Source organism: Magnolia sinica, chromosome 6, assembly GCF_029962835.1.
Source record: "Magnolia sinica isolate HGM2019 chromosome 6, MsV1, whole genome shotgun sequence".
NCBI lineage: Eukaryota > Viridiplantae > Streptophyta > Magnoliopsida > Magnoliales > Magnoliaceae > Magnolia > Magnolia sinica.
In genome coordinates this window covers 29,049,624-29,068,273 of record NC_080578.1, presented here as the reverse complement: position 1 = coordinate 29,068,273, position 18,650 = coordinate 29,049,624, and the positions used below count along the sequence as shown (strand labels likewise).

The 18,650-nt window shown below is 37.6% G+C and overlaps 2 protein-coding genes across 12 annotated transcripts; one reads left to right on the top strand and one right to left on the bottom strand.

The window, feature by feature from the left end:
- Positions 1–1,878: 1,878 nt before the first annotated feature.
- On the top strand, positions 1,879–3,126 carry LOC131249940 (cysteine-rich receptor-like protein kinase 10). The gene is made up of 3 exons (XM_058250667.1): positions 1,879–2,043; positions 2,233–2,383; positions 2,665–3,126. The coding sequence occupies exons 1-3, from the start codon at positions 2,018–2,020 to the stop codon at positions 2,866–2,868; spliced, it is 381 nt and encodes a 126-aa protein (XP_058106650.1). The 5' UTR covers positions 1,879–2,017; the 3' UTR covers positions 2,869–3,126.
- A 4,982-nt stretch (positions 3,127–8,108) lies between these two features.
- Positions 8,109–17,671, bottom strand: LOC131248613 (structural maintenance of chromosomes protein 2-2-like). 11 transcript variants are annotated; one of them, XR_009172316.1, is made up of 4 exons: positions 13,754–14,324; positions 13,427–13,518; positions 12,346–12,530; positions 12,030–12,176 (listed from the first exon to the last, which is right to left on the bottom strand). XR_009172316.1 is itself a non-coding variant. In XM_058248978.1 (4 exons), exons 1-4 carry the CDS (start codon positions 13,199–13,201, stop codon positions 12,171–12,173), a joined length of 309 nt encoding a protein of 102 aa, XP_058104961.1. In that variant the 5' UTR covers positions 13,202–13,392; the 3' UTR covers positions 12,030–12,170. The 11 variants fall into 11 exon arrangements, 3 of the variants coding, with proteins under 3 accessions (XP_058104960.1, XP_058104961.1, XP_058104962.1); XR_009172311.1 differs by lacking the exons at positions 13,427–13,518; positions 13,754–14,324 and adding exons at positions 12,633–12,800; positions 13,109–13,391; XR_009172314.1 differs by lacking the exons at positions 12,346–12,530; positions 13,427–13,518; positions 13,754–14,324 and adding exons at positions 12,633–12,800; positions 12,875–13,022; positions 13,109–13,181.
- Between the last annotated feature and the right edge of the window lie 979 nt (positions 17,672–18,650).

Below are 18,650 nucleotides of genomic sequence, written 5' to 3'. Positions count from 1 at the left end.
AATCCGAGTATATATGAAAATGGTTCGTATTTCTAACACAGGTATTGATTCTAATAGACAATCAATGATGGCCCTAACAAGTAGATGGATAGATTCTTGCGTAGACCTATTTTATGTAAATAATCTTGACCATCTATATTTAGGGTCTGTTGATCAAATGGTTAACGTTTGTTATATTAGTGTGATCATAGTAGCCCATGAAACATGTGTTAGACCTAATGAACAGATCAGGAATTGACTAAGTGTCCCAATGCAACCAGCTGCACTATAACTTACGGTGCTCTGAGAGCATTGGACCATTCTCAATTATGAAATCCAAGTATATGAAAAAGGTTCGTATTTCTAACACAGATATTGATTCTAATAGCTCAAAATTTTGGAGAAATATGGTTAGTTGCTGAGCCTTTTTAATTAATTAGATTGATGAGGATGCTGGCAATAGTGATTTGAATTTCTTGTTGGATCATTGATTAGGTGATGGGCCTTTTAATTGATCAGGTTGAGGAGAAAATGTAACCATTAAAGAAGGAAGCCCTAGTGAAATTCGACTAGAGAGGATGGCTCACAGTTCCTTGCGACGTTGAAGAAACTCCAATTATAAATGTCGGCTGTTAGCGATCCTCTTTGCCGTATGGAGCTGTGAAAGGTACAGTTTACTTTTCTCACCAGAAAATCTTGAATACAATCTGTGAACAATTTCCACCATGGCAATACATCTGCTTAAAGTTTCCAATGCGTTGAAATGTTTAACATTGTTTAAAATTCACATTCTTCCGTGATGGATATTTGTACCTTGTTTTGCTCTTGATCTCTAAATTTCATTGATTATGAAAGAAGCTCGTATTTTTTTTTGGAAAGTGTAGCTGCTTCGTTAGAGTTCTTTCTTTTTTCTTTTTTCCTTTTTCCTTTTGTGGTTGGACCCACTTGGGGTCCCCAGAGAATAGGTGGCCATAACCTGCTACATAGTTCCAGCAGGAGACCCTTGACTGGACTCTAACCCGGTCTTTCCCTGGCAGAGTAGGCATCATAACCAGTTAATCTAGCTAGAAAGATGAATTTTGATTTTCATTAATTCAATTGAAGAGGGTAGAATGGTGCCAATTTGTATACGCTTTGAAGTGTTCAAAACTGTATGAATTCTTTGTGGGCCTCTTTGTGCTTTAGTTTTAAAGCATAAGGTCAAACAATTTCATTGACAGGAGGGCCTTGCCATTTTTTTTTCTCCTTTTGGAATTGTTTCATTTCTAAAGAACTACTCTTTTTTTTTTTTTTTTTCACATTTTGGAATTTTAAAAAAATATCTCTGTACGCTTTTCTGTAGTTTCTTCAATTGTTTATGGTAGTTCTATAATTATCTGTTGTTTGGTAATGGTAATCTTCCTTAATAAATTAACATTTTAAAAGAAAAAAGAAAGGAATATTATAATAGTTTAGCAAAAGAAGCAACTCATCACTAGATAATTCCATTTGCTTGTCAGTTATGAATAAAATCTGTACATAAAATGTACATAATTACAACATCTCTCCTCTGTTTGAGATGCATAGCAGTGGGGCCATTATCATAACCACATCAAAAAGAAAGAAAAAAGAAAAGAAAATAGTAAATCATTAATCACCACCATCACCAACGCCATTATCATAACCACATCATAACATCATAAAAAGAAGTAAACCATTTGGCATCCCATAACGCTCGAGATCTTAAAAATAGCTTTAAAATACTTGTTTGGTTGATGTGGAGTTCATTCCTAGGTTTTTATGTTTTCCAGGTAATGTTAGAGTTGGCATAGTAATACATAAGGAATGGTTAGATTTTATATTTAATAAACCGGTTTCCAGGGAGAATTTGGAAGTGTATGTTGACATGCAGAGCTGACCGGTTGTAAAATTGCTATTGAAATGGAAAGAATTTACTGTTAAAAACAGGGGATGATAGAGCATCAAAAACTGCGATCCTTGCTAGCCTGTTGGCATTTGCAGGAGTGGCCATCTTGGGTTCAAGCTTATGCTGCTATAAATGCAGGAGGAAGACACCGCAAGAAGGTAAACTTCTACCCAAGAGTCGTAAAATCATGTAAATGCTTAGGTCCTATTTGGTGAATGCCTAAAACTGATTTCATCTCATTTTAGTTAACAATATTATAGTATTAACTTTTTGTTGCTTTTAACTTCTACCCGCTTACACACATGTTAGACTTGTAACTTTTTTATTGCTACTTTGATGGGATATAGTGGATACATGGCTCCTGAGTATGCAATGGCAGGGTTGTTTTCAGTGAAGTCTGATGTGTTTAGCTTCGGCGTCTTACTGCCAGAGATTGTAAGTGGGAAAAAAAACAGCAATCTACATTTCCCCAAAGATGCCCAGAGCCTTGTCACTTATGTAGGTTTCCCTTTTCTGGGCTTCGAATTCTTGGTAAAATGAATTGAGTTTATGCTCAGGTGGGGCAGGCCTCAGATGGCCCATTTTTATAATCAGATATGAAATAGATCCAATTTCAGCTAGCTTCCTAATAAGGCTTTTTCTCTTCTGTTTAACGACTATAAATGGACCGGCCAGGACAGGCTTAGCCTATTGCCAGCCTGAACTTTTGTAATCTCTTCTAGTAGTGTTTTTGCTGTTAAGCAATTTTAATTGGGATTCTGTGAAATGTAAATTTACAGGCATGGGCACTATGGTGTGAAGGAAAGTGCTTGGAATTGATCAATCCATTGATCGCAGAGGCATGCCCCACTGAAGATTTGCTGAGATGCATCCATATTGGGCTATTGTGCGTTCAAGAAGATGCAACAAATCAGGAGCTCAGTTCACATTCATGGTGGGTTCCTTCTGATGAATGGCCCATATATTCGCACATGCCATGTTGACACGTGCTGCAAATCTCCTTATGGATCTTCTTGCATGAATCACCTTGGCATTTCTCAAGCTTTTCAAGGCATGTAGGGGTGGTTCCTGGGAAGTGCTTAGTTGTAATGGTCGCATGCTTGAGAAATCAGCTCCAGTTGCTACCATTACCACCTTCCAAAAAGTTAAGTGTAGCTCACATCTCACTGGGTATTTCACAATGAACAATTTCTGCTCCAATATCCATCACTACCCGCTTCTTTAATAAGCCTTTGGTTCATCCCTTTTAACAGGTGGATGGCTTATTAAATGTGTTGATGATGGTTCCGACAATTCAACAGTATAGATCACCTAGCTTTGGACTACCCCTATGCCAATCAGGTGCACAAGGACATGTTCAGGGTGACCTTGTGCCTAGGATCATTTTTTTTTGCTTTCATTTTTCTTTTCTTCACTACTAATGTAGTAATTTATTATCAATGTCCCATTTCTATGAATGTGAAAAATTGATTTTCATTGTACTTAAGAAACAAAATGAAAATGTGAAGGTGTTCATACTCTCCATAACATGGAATTTTATTTTTATTTTTTAAGGAAAGAATGAAAGAAAGGAAAAAAAAAGAACCTAGTAGTAAAGCATAGGAGAAACTATTAAATTCCCATTGATGCATTGCCATTTTCTGTTATTGGTTTATAGCTAAGGAGTAATACTGTAAGACCCTAACCCAAGTATGCTTGCCGTTTCTTTAGGTCACATGGTCCTACTGGTCGAATCCCAGTGACCCGCGACCTTCGAGAAGTATTTGCGGTCGTTCTTGAGTATGGTCACATCGACCCGACTCAGATAGACCCGAAACCTACGCCATCTTGTCCGCGTCTCGTGCGTCCATCTGAGTTGTAGATCTTAAGATGTGGGCCGTAATCATTCTAGGCCATTGATCGTGATTGTAGGGCCCACCTAGGATTTGGTGCAAATCCCTAAGCATAGGTTTCATCACCCTAGCCATTTTAAGGTAGGTAGATTAGACTAGGTCCCTAGCCCTACCTAGCTAGTAAGTGATCATGAGTTCTCTATCCAAGAGAGCTCCTTTTTCTACCTCCCATGCAAAAGCTACTTTTTCCACTTCCCTAAATCTGAAATTTTAGAATTTCTCTTCTCTAGAGAGAGAGGAGAAGATCATATCCCTCTTTCCTAGCAAAACAATCATTACATTGCATAAAACTCTCTCTTGCTAGCAATTTCATTCATTTCTCTCCCTTCCTCTCTCCTTCTCATCTCTCCTTTTCCCTCTCTACCCTTGGAACGTCCCACCCTTCTCCTAATCTCCAACCCCTTATACCCTCAAAAACCCCCTTATCTAACCTTCCATCTCCAATCTTAGTCATTGATCCTTGAAGCATGAAGCATAGAAGTCCATTGGTAGGTGTTTGGTGAAGAACTATTGAGGTGGGTGTTTTTAGTTTAGGATTTTTTTCTTCCTTCTTAGATCTTTTCATTCCTACCTTGAGGAGCTTGTGGGGCCCACCAAATGATGGTGGAGGCCCCCAAGTCTCCATGGATGAGGCCTATGGCCCATCTTCCTTACATGCACGATTCCATGAATGGGGCCATTCTCCATAGACCCCATCATGGCTTTTTCTTTTAATCCATGTTCTTGTAGGGTCATCTCCACCTTAGATCTGAAATTTTATTACATGCATGTCTATGATGTAACTTGTAAATGAATATAGTGGAAGGTGTAATGTTTGTGATGAAGGGAGGGCCTCAATGGTGGTGGAGATCCTCTTGTGGCCGAATCTTACTTTCTTTCTTCCTTTTCTTTGTTTTCCCTATCCTCATGACCTGATCTTTGAGGTGTGTGGCCCACTTAGAGGCTTTGCAACATCCAGACCGTCCAAACATTGTGGACGCCCTGTGTTGTCCATACTTGAGACATTGGTGCCCCATTTCCCCCATATGTGATGCATGTAATGGGTTTTTGGATGGGGATATGGCCTGGATAATTGTGGAGTCAACTAAGGTGGACCATGGCACTAAATTTATGGGGTAATCTCCCCTTTATTTGACTCATATGCTTAGTATATTCCATGTATATGTTGCTGTCCAGAAATTTTCTGGACAGTGTCTGGTTATTTTTGAACCAGATTTTGGGACTGATTGGGGGACCTTTTCTACCATTCAAATATACTTTTCTTAAATGTGGGGACCTCACTTAGATGTCCCCCAAATTTTAGCCCCATCTGACCTTGACTGAGGTCCCAAAGGTGTGGCCCAAGTGGGGTATACAGTCCAGATTTTCTGGACTATCCAGCAACATGTCAGTTTGGAAATCTTAAAATATAAAACATTTTTTGTATTGGTAGGCCACTTTTGTAGACCCTACCTTTTAGTATACATATGTGGGGATGTTAAAATCAATTTTTCCCAATTTTTGGAGATCTTGGGCCCACCCCATTGGGTGCTCAAAACAAGGTTAACCATAATTCTGCACTAACCAGATTTTTGGACAGTCTGTTTTCTCTTAATTCACAAAAATACTTCCCTAACTCAGAAAAATCCAAAATTTTAATTGAAGATGGCCCACCCCTGCTAGGACCCATCTATCAAATTTCGGGTCCAACAGACCACCGAGGAATTTTTGGCAAGGGCTAGACCGGCCCACCAGGCAAGACGCCCAAGGCTGGGGCGTCTAGCATGGGCTGGCCGTCCACCCCATTTTGGGGCCCACCATGATGTGTGTTTTATCCCTCTGGCCTTCTTTTGTGTGGCCCACTTAAGTATGGTTCATCCGAATGTGGAGTACCCAGGGTGGGGCCCACCTTTTTCCTAGCACAAGTGCTGGGAGTCCAGCCCATCGGGACGCCCAGGCCCATGTGGACTACCTGCTGGACCTTGGTCCAGTAGTGTGGCCCACCTTTTTCCCCAATTAATGTGATGTAATCCTATATGGTGGGGCCCTCTGACTTGATGGCTGGACTACTTGGACCAATGTCCTAATCAAATGGATCAGTTCTAGGCTCCAACAGGCCCATAAACTTATTGAGTTAAAAAAATCGAGCAATGTGTTATAATTATGCTTGGCCTTTGGGCTGAAATTTGAGAAGTGGGGCCCACCACATTGTGAGTACTTAGAAGGAATAAAATCATGCTTAGAATCCCCTAATTTTAGGCTTAATTAATGCTTATTTTTTAGGCCTACCATAGTTGGATGTTAATAGGTCCATGTATGTATCAAGTTTTTGGACTCTTTAGGCCCATAAGGGTTGGAACTCTCTTGATAGGCCAATTGGACCTTTGGGCCACTTTTCCATATTATTGTGTTGGGTTTATGGGCCAGATTAGACAAGTGGTCGGGGCCTTGGTTTCCCACCAAATCAACTTTATACTTGGGTCGGGTTGTAGGCCCAACTCACTTGACTTACACATGAGAATTTGCACAGGTGCTTTGAGTAATGGGCTGCCCACTAGGCCCACTACAATATGTGGACTAATGACCCTTGTGTTTGGGCCCAAAACTTCCATATGGGTCCATGATATTGCTTATGGGTTGGGCTATGTGTGTTGCTCACGAGATCCATGTATTGGAATAGGCCTTGGGCCTTAATCCGCGATTGATTAGAGATGGACCACCTCTTGGGGACCAGTTGTGGTTGGATGTCCACATTGGTGGCCCTGAGGTAGGCCCATGGGTTTCTATGGGTGGTTAAAGGCCCATCATAGACCCTTGCTAGGACTGTTCATCTATTTAGGCCCATGTTATTGTTCTCCTTAGCCTTGTGGGCTACCCCAAACTATTGGGCCCCCACTAGAGGATGACTGCTTAGAGAATTTGTCTAAGTACCTAGACTTAGTCCCTCCTTGGAAAGGAGGCGTATACTACGACATCATCACCGTATGGCACACCTAGTACACCCTTATGACCCATGTGCATCATTGTGTGATTTGATTGCATTGTGCGTGGTCATTGGGAAAACGTGATAGTTTCCCTGAGGAATGAAGTTTCCCCTCTTGTGCACGTTGAGTGCTTGGAACTGATGCATGATTGGTATGTGCGACTCATGCATCCGACATTACATTTCATGGATATTATTTGCCCTTGCTTCATCAGGGCCGATGCCTCCACTGATATATCGTGGGTAGCCGTTTGTGGATATCGGAAACACTATTCGAGCATTTGAGGTGCATTGGATGCCCCTGGTGAAAGCCTCTAAACTTTCAGGGTACCGAGAAGATGCCTTAACGCTGTAACCGGGTGGAAAACATGAGCGTCTGAGTGCCTTACACCGTTAGGCCATGTCTCCCACTATCATGAAGTCAGTTGAGATGGGATGTGGCCTTATCTGCCTAAGTGAGGGGACATTGCTAAACTGAATCTGACCAGCTCGTGAATGGTCCGCTACCATCGAGTCTCGCTGGTGATTGGCCATCCACAGGTAGGTAGTGAGGTCTCTTATGCTCGTTTGACTGTGTGGGTCTGTCAAACGGCAATCATCCTACAGTGCACTTGACCCCGGTAGATTCCTTATGATGAAACTGTGCTTAATATGTGGACTGGATATGAGCACTGGCATTACTTCACATTTGCATTGGCATCGACTGTTTAAGCCTTATTGCATTGCATACCCTTGGTACCACTACAAGAAAAACGGGCAAAGGCTACGGCCAAAAACTGTAGCAAGAGCCCTTTTGCTACGAATATGATCTGTAGCACGTCCGTCGCTATTGGTGGGTAGCTAAAGGTATAGCTACGGATTATATCCATAGCAATAAATACCAATAGCTACGGATATAATCCGTAGCAATAGATACCAATAGCTATGGATTATATCCGTAACAATACCTTTAGCTACCCCACCAATAGTGACAGAAGTGCCATGGATCATATCTGTAGCAAAAGGGATTTTATCCATAGCAATAGATACCAATAGCACCAGTAATATCCGTAGCAATAGATACCAATAGCTATGGACAAAAGCCGTAACTATAGCTACAAATTATATTTGTGGCTATTTTTTTAAAATTGTAATAATACGACCTGTTTCCATTGCAAGAACCTTCTGTGATTGATAACTCATCTAAGCTTAATGTTGATAGAAATAGTACATAAAATGCAATCAGAAAAAAAATGATGCATTTATTACAAATAGCAATCAAATCATACAATGCATCCTACGTTCACATTTCTAAATAAACAATACTTCATTTTGCTCAACCTATCATAAGAATTACAACTAAGGCGTGCCCTCATGTGGAAGAAACAAATACACTCCAACACAGTAAACACCCTCCATATTCATTCAATAATGGTCACATTTTTACAGAATTTTCTTCCTTTAGACGGTCAATTTCATCAAATGCAGAAGATAGAGCTTCTTCTTTCCTTGAAACTGCAGATGTAACTTCTGTGGACTTCGACACAAGATCACTTTCAAGTTTTGAAACCCTTCCCTTGAGAAAATGAATTTCATCCTCCACTGACTTCTTTAGCTTGTCAGTCTATATAAAATAGCATTTGTAGACACAATCAAACAAGCATGCCTTTGTACACATATCAAAAGGAAGAAAGACAAAAAAAAAAAAAAAAAACACTTATATATGAAGAAATCAAAAATGTACCTACAAATCTTCTAGACTATGGCAAAATCCAACATGAGTTATGTGTTCAAACCTAGGATGGACTTTTAAACTCAAAACCTAGGTTTAGGTTAAGGTCATAAGTTTAGGTTTAGGTTTTAGGTTTAGGTTAAGGTTATAGGTTTATGTTAGGTTTAGGTTATAGGTTATAAGTTATAGCTTTAGGGAATTGAGAATAGGTTAAGGTTTAGGTTTAGGAAATCGGTTTCAGGTTCAGGATCGGGTTTAGGTTTGGGTTTTCAAGTTTAGGTTTAGGTTTAGGTTAGGGAGTTAAGATTAGGATTAGGTGTAGGTTTAGGTTTAGGGATTTGAGAATACATTTAGGTTTTAGGTTTAAGTTTAGGTTTTAGGTTTTAGGTTTAGGTTTTAGGTTTAGGTTAAGGTTAGGTTATAGGTTATAAGTTTAGGTTATAGGTTATAGGTTATGGGTTTTGGTTTAGGTTTAAGTTAAGGTTTAGGTTTAGGTTTTAGGTTTAGGTTTAGGTTATGGGTTATAGGTTATAGGTTAAAGCTTTAGGGAATTAAAAATAGGTTAAGGTTTAGGTTTAGGAAATCGGCTTCGGGTTTGAGATCGGGTTTAGTTTGGGTTTTCAAGTTTAGGTTTAGGTTAAGGAATTGAGATTAGGATTAGGTGTATGTTTAGGTTTAAGGATTTGAGAATACATTTAGGTTTTAGGTTTAGGTTTAGGTTTTAGGTTTAGGTTAAGGTTATAGGTTTAGGTTAGGTTTAGATGTAGGTTATAGGTTATAGCTTTAGGGAATTGAGAATAGGTTAAGGTTTAGGTTTAAGAAATCAGGTTCGGGTTCGGGATCGGGTTTAGGTTTGAGTTTTCAAGTTTAGGTTTAGGTTTAGGTTAGGGAGTTGAGATTAGGATTAGGTGTAGGTTTAGGTTTAGGGATTTGAGAATACATTTAGGTTTTATGTTTAGGTTTAGGTTTTAGGTTAAAGTTAAGGTTAGGTTATCTGTTATAAGTTTATGTTATAGGTTATAGGTTATGGGTTAAGGTTTAATTTATAGGTTTTGGTTTAAGTTAAGGTTATAGGTTATAGGTTTAGGTTAAGGTTATATGTTATAGGTTATAGGTTATAGCTTTAAGGAATTGAGAATAGGTTAAGGTTTAGGTTTAGGAAATCGAGTTCGGGTTTAGGTTTGGGTTTTCAAGTTTAGGTTTAGGTTTAGGTTAGGGATTTGAGATTAGGATTAGGTGTAGGTTTAGGTTTAGAGATTTGAGAATACATTTAGGTTTTAGGTTTAGGTTTAGGTTTTAGTTTATAGTTTAGGTTATAGGTTAAGGTTTAGGTTTAGGTTATAGGTTTTGAGATTTGAGAATAGGTTTAGGTTAAGGTTATAAGTTTAGGTTTAGGAAATCGTGTTCGGGTTCGGGATCAGGTTTAGGTTTGGGTTTTCAAGTTTAGGTTTAGGTTTAGATTAGAGAGTTGAGATTAGGATTAGGTGTAGGTTTAAGTTTAGGGATTTGAGAATACGTTAAGGTTTAGGTATAGGAAATCAGGTTCGGGTTCGAAATCGGGTTTACGTTTGGGTTTTAGGTTTAGGCTAAGGATTTAGGGATTCAGATTCGGGTTCGGGATCAGGTTTAGGTTTAGGTTTAGGTTTTACATTTAGGTTAAGGTTATAGGTTTAGGTTTAGGTTATAAGTCTGGGTTATAGGTTTAGGTTTAGGTTAGGTTATAGGTTACGGTTTAGGGAATTGAGAATAGGTTAAGGTTTAGGTTTAGGAAATCGGGTTCAGGTTCGGGTTCAGTTTTAGGTTTGGGTTTTCAAGTTTAGGTTTAGGTTAAGGAGTTGAGAATATGATTAGGTTTAGGTTTAGGTTTAGATATTTGAGAATACATTTAGGTTTTATGTTTAGGTTTAGGTTATAGGTTTAGGTTTAGGTTATAGGTTATAGCTTTAGGGAATTGAGAGTAGGTTAAGGTTTAGGTTTAGGAAATCAGGATCGGATTTAGGTTTGCGTTTTCAAGTTTAGGTTTAGGTTAAGGAGTTGAGATTAGGATCAGGTGTAGGTTTAGGTTTAGGGATTTGAGAATACATTTAGGTTTTAGATTTAGGTTTAGGTTATAGGTAATAGCTTTAAGCAATTGAAAATAGGTTAAGGTTTAGGTTTAGGAAATCGGGATTGGGTTTAGGTTTGGGTTTTCAAGTTTAGGTTCAGGTTAAGGAGTTGAGATTAAGATTAGGTGTAGGTTTAGGTTTAAGAATTTGAGAATACATTTAGGTTTTAGGTTTTAGGTTTAGGTTTAGGTTTTAGGTTTTAAGTTTAGGTATAGGTTTAGGTTATAAGTATAGGTTATAGGTTTAGGTTTAGGGAATTGAGTTTAGGTTATTGGTTAAGGTTATAAGTTAAGGTTATAGGTTAGGGTTTAGGTTTAGGTTTAGGTTATAGGTTTTGGGATTTGAGAATAGGTTTAAGTTAAGGTTATAAGTTTAGGTTTAGGAAATCGGGTTCGGGTTCGGGTATAGGTTTGGGTTTTCAAGTTTAGGTTTAGGTTCAAGTTAGGGAGTTGAGATTAGGATTAGGTGTAGGTTTAGGTTTAGGGATTTGAGAATAGGTTAAGGTTTAGGTTTAGAAAATCGGATTCGGGTTCGAGATCGGGTTTACGTTTGGGTTTTAGGTTAAGGGTGTGGTCCCTGCAAATATAGATATAAACACGGCTTGTCCAAATGTCCAGGCCCCTTAAATATTATCCATAGGAAATGGACAACTTTATCATAGTCATAACAACGGTTTCCACCTTCTAGGGACCCCCGCTCATCCGGATAGCTCCGACGCACATCCGGGTCTGTTCCATTAATTTTGAACAAATACATAAACACAGCCTGTCTAAATGGCCAGGCCCCTCCAATGCTGTCCATAGGAAATGGACAACTTCATCATGGTCATAACAGCGGTTCTCACCTTCCAGGGACCCCCGCTCATCCGGATACCTCCGACACACATCCGGGTCTGCTCCATTAATTTTGAGCAAATATATAAACACAGCCTGTCTAAATGGCCAGGCCCCTCCAATGTTGTCCATAGGAAATGGACAGCTTCATCATGGTCATAACAGCGATTCCCACCTTCCAGGGACCCCCACTCATACAGATAGCTCCGATGCATATCTGGGTCTGCTCCATTAATTTCGAGCAAATACATAAACACGACATGTCCCCGGGATCCACCGAATTCGTCTGATCCTGGGATACAAGGAAGCCAGATACTATAATTTGGGCCATAGTTTCAGCCATCCAAAACGCTGAAATCATGCACACTTTCATAATCCGGAAAGGAAATTTCTTTTGCTAAAATATACCAACAAAAGTAAATAGCATTCTTGATTTTCAACTAGAAAGCATAAAATATGAACTGGAACATGAGAGCAGAGAAGTGGTGACTCACTTGTTCACTTTAACCCAAGCAACTTTTAGTGTTTCCTTCTTTTCATCAAGCTCTTCAATCACCTTCTTGATTTTTGACTTATCACTCCAAGCAAGAGAAGAATACAGTAAACAAACAACTTCAGACTTAAACAAATTCAATTTAAAAAAAGAAGAAAAAAAGATGAAATCCTTTACAGGCTGAGAAATATAGCAATATACCTCAATGATGTTTTTCTTAGATAATAAGTCATTGTATTCATCTTCAGCTTTCTTGAACATTGTCATAACTTTTTTGTTGACCCTCTTCTCAAGGCTGAAAGCAATCAATCAGATTAACTGAGATGCATGTCCATTAACCTTCTTCTTTCAAAAAAAATGCAAAACCAAACATCAATTAGGTGTTGAATCATACTATTTCATTGTCATGGAAAAGAAAACAAAGAAGCACAGGAAACAACATAGCAAGTAATCTAATCACACACCCAGATTGTTCAACTTGAAGTTTCTCAAGCTCCCCCCTTGATTTAAGAGGATCACGAGATGAGAAGTCATAATTTGTCCCACTTTTTCCAAATAATTGTTTCTCAGCTACAATTCAACTATGCCTTTCTAGTAGTTTATCTACCTTCAGGGAGCAATCTTTCTGTTCCATCTCCATTCGCTTAATCTGTGTGAATGGGAAAGAGTGGGTTTCTATCAAGAACACATACACAATTTCATAGATCAAGCAAGTTAAATAAAATAGGAACAGAACAACCACTGCAAGTACCTCATTTTCCAATTTTTTCCTCTTAACATTTGCATCACTAATTTTATGTTGAAGCTTCTGTTGCTTCTTGACAATGGCACTGATCTCAGCGTCACATTCTTTCATCTTTGAATGACTCAAATTGAGCTCAGATTGGGCTTGATCATATTCCTTCTTTATGGAACTAACCTGTAATAGGAAAGGCAATAAAGACGCGTGCATTTTGTGTTCAGCAAAAAGGGTTAGATTGTAAGTTTAAGCACCTTGCTTGTAAGGTTATCTACTTCTGCAGTGAGGCTGTATATCTGTGACTATAAAGAAACCAATTGATTTTCTAGGGAAGCATGCTCTTGAATGACTGCGTCCTTCTCCATAATGAGCCTCTCTCTTTCATTTTCAAAGTCATAAATCCTTTCACAATTGAATGCATCAAAATTTAAAAATAAACATGTGCAAGAATGCACCAATTACAATAAGAAGTGTATGCAAGAATGCACCTTGTTGTCTATTGAAGATGGAATTGAATCAGTCTTGTTTTTGTTGGGATTGCTTTTACCTACGTTGATGCTCAAATGCAAGACACATCCCATGGAAATATCTGCAATTCCAGATCAAACCTATAAATCAACAACAAAATAGAAGTGCAGTTTAGGTAGTATCGCACAAGTGAGCAATGTACATACTAGCTGATTTATCTATGAATTCAGGCTCCACTGTAGAAAAACGAGATAAAGCCAAAAAACTACCAACTGATCAATGTACATACCGGCTGATTTATCTAGTTATTCGATGTTTTTAAGTGGAAATGAACTAACCTTGAGAGCTTTTTTCCTCATTTGCATACTGAAATACCGACATAGAGAAAATGCCTCCACTGAAAATGTAAGCCTCAACCAGAGCTTGCATCCTATGAGAAAACGCCATAATGAAATAGATAAATTAAACTTTAAGAATAAAAACATTGGTATAAAGTAAAAGGAATCAGAACAAAGAAATCATTGCTAGCAAAACATCCTACATTTGAGAAACTCACTGATATTGAATTCAATGGAAAAAAACTGCATGCACAAAGAAATCAGAACATCCAAATGTAGACTATAGGGGCTGAGGACAATAATATTTATGACTGCTAGAAGTGCCACCTTTTTACTCTTTCATTTTCTTTTTTGTCAAAAGAATGAGGTGGGTTGGTGATCTTGGTAACATTGGAATGGACAACTAGTTCCGCACCTAGGCGACATCAAACGTATCCATGTCAAGTCCATGAGCTTGATATGCTGACGCATTTGCAGGGCTGAGATTACATGGGTGGTTTTTGGTGCATTAAAATCATAAGCATATATGATGATTCAAATGTGTGAATTGCAAAAACTCATAGAATATCTATACACATCTAAATCATAATATAAAGGAAAGAAAGCATATATGAATCATGTGTAGCCAGGCCGCAAGCCCCAGCCTCATCCGCATCCTTAGGCTCAGCAGCAATTTCAGCAATTTCATTTTATTTAATAGAAAATGTATGGTCTACATGACAATTAACCAGCCTGAAATGAAATACACTCACTACCAGAAAAAAAATCTGATGACTCAATATCTGAAAACAGGGTAGCATAAAACCTACACCAAACTGAGGCTTGCATTCCTGAACCTGATGACACAGCTCAAAATCTCATCGGGTCAACTGAGTCAGCTCGCTGACTTGATGAACCCAAAGACCTACACTAAAGATGTTGAAGAAAGATAGAAGGCTATCTTCAATACCTTGTTTTTTCCTTTCTTCTTCTGTGTTGCATTCTGGGAACCCTTATCCCATAGATGTAACATCCAACATATAACTTCCAACCTATTAAGTGAATGTAACATCCAAAACTTTCAATACGTTGGCCCACTATGAGGATCACCTAGTGTAAAAATCATCCCATTTATTCATCATATATATGGGTTACACCTAGAAAACAATGTCTTACCATTGATAAATACCAAAATAGAAGGGGGTCGCCGGCTCTATCAATGATGTAGCTGCAGCAACCAAAGCACGTTTAAAGACATTGAGTGTTGATTGGTACAAACCAGTGTAACACATCTGAAAGTAATGAGGACCATTACAGCCCCTGGGCAATGAGCAATTACCTGACCATCCATTCCCTTTATGCCTGCTCCATCTCTTCAATCATAAGGCATGTGACAAACCCAAAGCCCTTCAAATATCCTGATGTTCGATCAGTTACCACCCTAGCTGATACATGACAAGATACATATACAATGGCATGAATTTTATTACTCTTACACAAACCTTGAACAACTAACTAAATTTTACTACAAACCTGATTTTGGGCATGCATCAGTTCTGCTTCTGAAATTTACTACAAACTCAGAATTTTATTCTAAAGAAAAAGAAATTCCAAATCAAGATTTTTCTTAAAAAAGAAAGCTAGAAATAAAATAAAACATAAATAAAAATCAATATATATAGGTGTGCTGTGTCCAACTCATGTAAAACACAAGGACTGCTACTAATTGCATTGGAATAATTACTCCAATGTCAATTAACCTATCAATATCTCATGATAGGTGGCTATGTCCAAATCACAAGTGAGATAAGAATAGGACCTTCATGTTCTTACCTCACTTGTGATTTTTAGCATCAAAAGTGGGAAATGACAGCCTGCATAAAGGTAGGTTATGTTTTCCACTCTGCCATAAATAGAAAATGGGTCAAACCTTAGCCTGTGCTTAGCCCACTTTACATTCGTGGAATTGTATTCTTATGATGCACTTAGAGAGTTTGAGTAAAACATTGGCATTAATGTGGTAAGAAATGAGCATAAAAGAAAATGGAAATTGGGAGAAAATCAGGTAAGAGAGTTGGTATAAATGATTTACCATTGCAACCTCTTCATAGTTATGAGTTAATAAAGATAGCTTCTTCAATCCACCACCTGAAGTCAAAGCAACTTCCCCTACTACACCTTGAAACACATTGCACTAGACCTATAATAAGCTACCAACTGCTTTCCCCAAGTGATTGTCAACGGTAGGCATTCAATCCCATTTATATGTAGTAAATAGCTATTTCTGATGGTTTCTGTGGTAAAAAAGACATGCACATTTATATGCAGTAAAAAAGCAAAACATGTGTATCATTCATATTTTGTGGCATACATTTGATGGGGCATTAATGGTTTCTGTTAACCTGACCTGCCTAACCTTAAATAGCAAAAAGAAAAGAAAAAATGGAAAAAAAAAAAAAAAAAACAGCAAATTTTACAAAGACAATAAATACATGTTTATATATAAACAAGTTACATACATGTTGTCATAAAAAAACATGCTTATAATAATTTCAAGGATGAGCACAAGCAACCTAATTACGATAGAGAGTAAACCACAATAATAATAATAATAATAATAAAGACACAAAATGCCTAAAAATGTCCAAAGATGCCCGAATCAACTTTTCTTTCCTTACTCCTCCAAGCATGAGCACAAGCAACCTAATCATGTATCATTTGCAATAAAAATAAAAAAGATAAGAAAAAATTGATTAAAAAAATCAGTGAAAAAAAGGGGTTAAAACACGAATAACTGGAAAATCATCTAAATGGGCCCTAATAGAACATGCATCAAATATGATTAGGTTAATTGGGGCCCATTACATTGAAAATACAAAACAAAAGAAGAAACCCAAAAAACAAAAAATGATTATTTATCTGTCTTGCATGTTTTTCCCAATTCCCAAAGTGATCCATTCAACTCAGATTCATCAAACACCCTTGAATTTTGTATTTGGATATGAAAATAGGCATATAAATTTGGTCAAAACCACAGTATAATCTTCCTCCAAGCTCAAGGTGAAGAAAAAATAAATTTTTTTTTGAAGGAAAACATTCAGTTATGTCAGTTGATCCAACTGATGTATTCTGATGAAGACCAACAATCCTTCTTTGCATAAAAGGAATGAGAATACAGCCGGTAAATGCAATTGCTTCCCAAATAGGTATAAATTCCTTGTTGATGCAAACTAGTTGCATTCTCCAATCTGCAATTTATTCAAATTGGCCTTAAGACAAACTATTTTACCTTTCTCAACATTTATAAATGGCATTTTAAGAAACACTGTTTCCTTCATTTCTATTTCCACAAAGCCAAATAAGCAGTCCTGACCATTGGTCTGTTACATTCTTCCTTGTGTAGAGTATTAAATTCTTTTAGCTGGGACAATTCTAGCCTTTTGATTGTGGCAAAATAAAAAAGTTCATTTTGGTTGAAAATTAGAGTGCCGATCTCCATCCAAATGAAGTTTATCCAAAGATTGGTGCCTATGAATTTCCCATCACAGAGATTTTCAGGCCTTCATCAATCTGCAATTCGATGCAATAGGCCAATGGTCTGGATTACAGAACCATGGGTCCCATTGTCAAATATAATGTTTGTCCTTGCACAACTACAAATGGGAATGTAAAATCTGTAAACAAGAAGCACTACTCTTAAAACAACATGAATGCAATTAAAATCTACAAAAAAGATAAGTATTAAATAGGTGCATATAAGGAAAAAAAATCCAATAAATTTAAATTTTTGAACGTACCAACTGATCCAACCATATGCCGAAGAAGAGAGGCAACATGCACATGGAGAGAGGAAATGAACCTTTCCAACTATTTTTTGCTGCAACTAGAAAGTAGAGAAATAGGAATAGATCCTGAAGATTTTATACAATGCCTCGTAAACGGCAAAGTTTAAACAGATTGACAAAAAAAAAAAAGAGTATAATAAAATTTCTAAAGACCTACATACATGCATTCACTTTGCTACTACAAACATGTAAATAGTCTAAACTAGAGTTTAATCAATTACTGTGCATGAGGAGCCATGCCATTTGTATTCCCAAAAAGATGCCTGGCAACAATGACTGAAATCCCATGGTTTCTTGCAGCAACAGAAGCCATATGTCTGTATTTCAAGTTCAAGAATAGATATGCAAAACCATCTCTAATTTACTCTCCTACAATATCAACAAAAGGTATAGTCAGATGGCAGGTTCCTCTACTTCAATGTTATTGTAACACCCCGAACTTTTCAATACCCAAGTATTGAAAGTTCTCGAGTGTTACCATGAAATCTAACTTAATAAGTACATGAATACGATGCCAATATAACTATCCTAACCCTATATTTATCCTCCAACACGAATCTGACCATTGAGAATGATCTTCATCAATAAATCAAGTGATTCGACCGTTGCTCATGCAGTTTGATATATGTACCTTCCTTTAACTAAATCAGTGAATAAGTCTTTATCTATAATGATTTAAATATAAGTCCTTTTGTAAGAATTGTTTAGAAAATGACATATAATCATTTAGAACCATTAGATTTTACAAAACTCTGAGATCAGCAATAATTATGAAAATGCCATCAACCTATACCCTGAATTCCAATTCACATGGTTGTCATGATCCCTTTCATATGAAATTTTATATCAAGCCTAATTATTATAAATTAACCGTGCACATCAAATTTCAGCCCTTAGATCACATTAAATTAGCTACTTGATCTCTACATCCGTCCGTACACTTATTAGATCAAGATTATGATCTGTTCATCTTGTTCACACCATATGAATATGCTTAACCCACCATTAGAATTACAATATGAGAAACCTACACGTGTGAGAAAGTCACTCGAACCTAACGATATACATGTCCTACCCCTAATTACTCCATAAACACACTTTATGACCATCCGTATACAAAATTGACCTTACATCCACCTACATACATGGTCAGAGTGCTAACCACCAAGTCCCCCTATTTTTAGCTAATCATCTGACCATCCATCATGTTTGGATGAACTGACCATCATAAAGATCTTAGGACAGGTCGAAACTACCCGGTAACTCGTCAATCAAAGGTGTACAAATACTGTTTCTAATTGTGGAGAGTGTTAGCCAATAAAAGAGCATCTCGGCCATCCTTGGTAGATCAGGCCCCAAATTTAATCGGTTGAGAGATCTTAAGAAATGAGGATGATTGG

What these genes read in the sequence shown, in the direction of transcription:
- LOC131249940 (XM_058250667.1), top strand. Translation starts at nt 2,018, where the DNA reads ATGCAGGAGGAAGACACCGCAAGAAG. An exon ending in GAGGAAGACACCGCAAGAAG is followed by an intron (nt 2,044 to 2,232) that starts GTAAACTTCTAC and finishes GATGGGATATAG; the next exon opens with TGGATACATGGCTCCTGAGT. An exon ending in CCCAGAGCCTTGTCACTTAT is followed by an intron (nt 2,384 to 2,664) that starts GTAGGTTTCCCT and finishes GTAAATTTACAG; the next exon opens with GCATGGGCACTATGGTGTGA.
- LOC131248613 (XM_058248977.1), bottom strand. Translation starts at nt 12,667, where the DNA reads ATGCAAATGTTAAGAGGAAAAAATTGGAAAATGAG. An exon ending in GGAAAAAATTGGAAAATGAG is followed by an intron (nt 12,177 to 12,632) that starts GTACTTGCAGTG and finishes GATTGCTTTCAG; the next exon opens with CCTTGAGAAGAGGGTCAACA.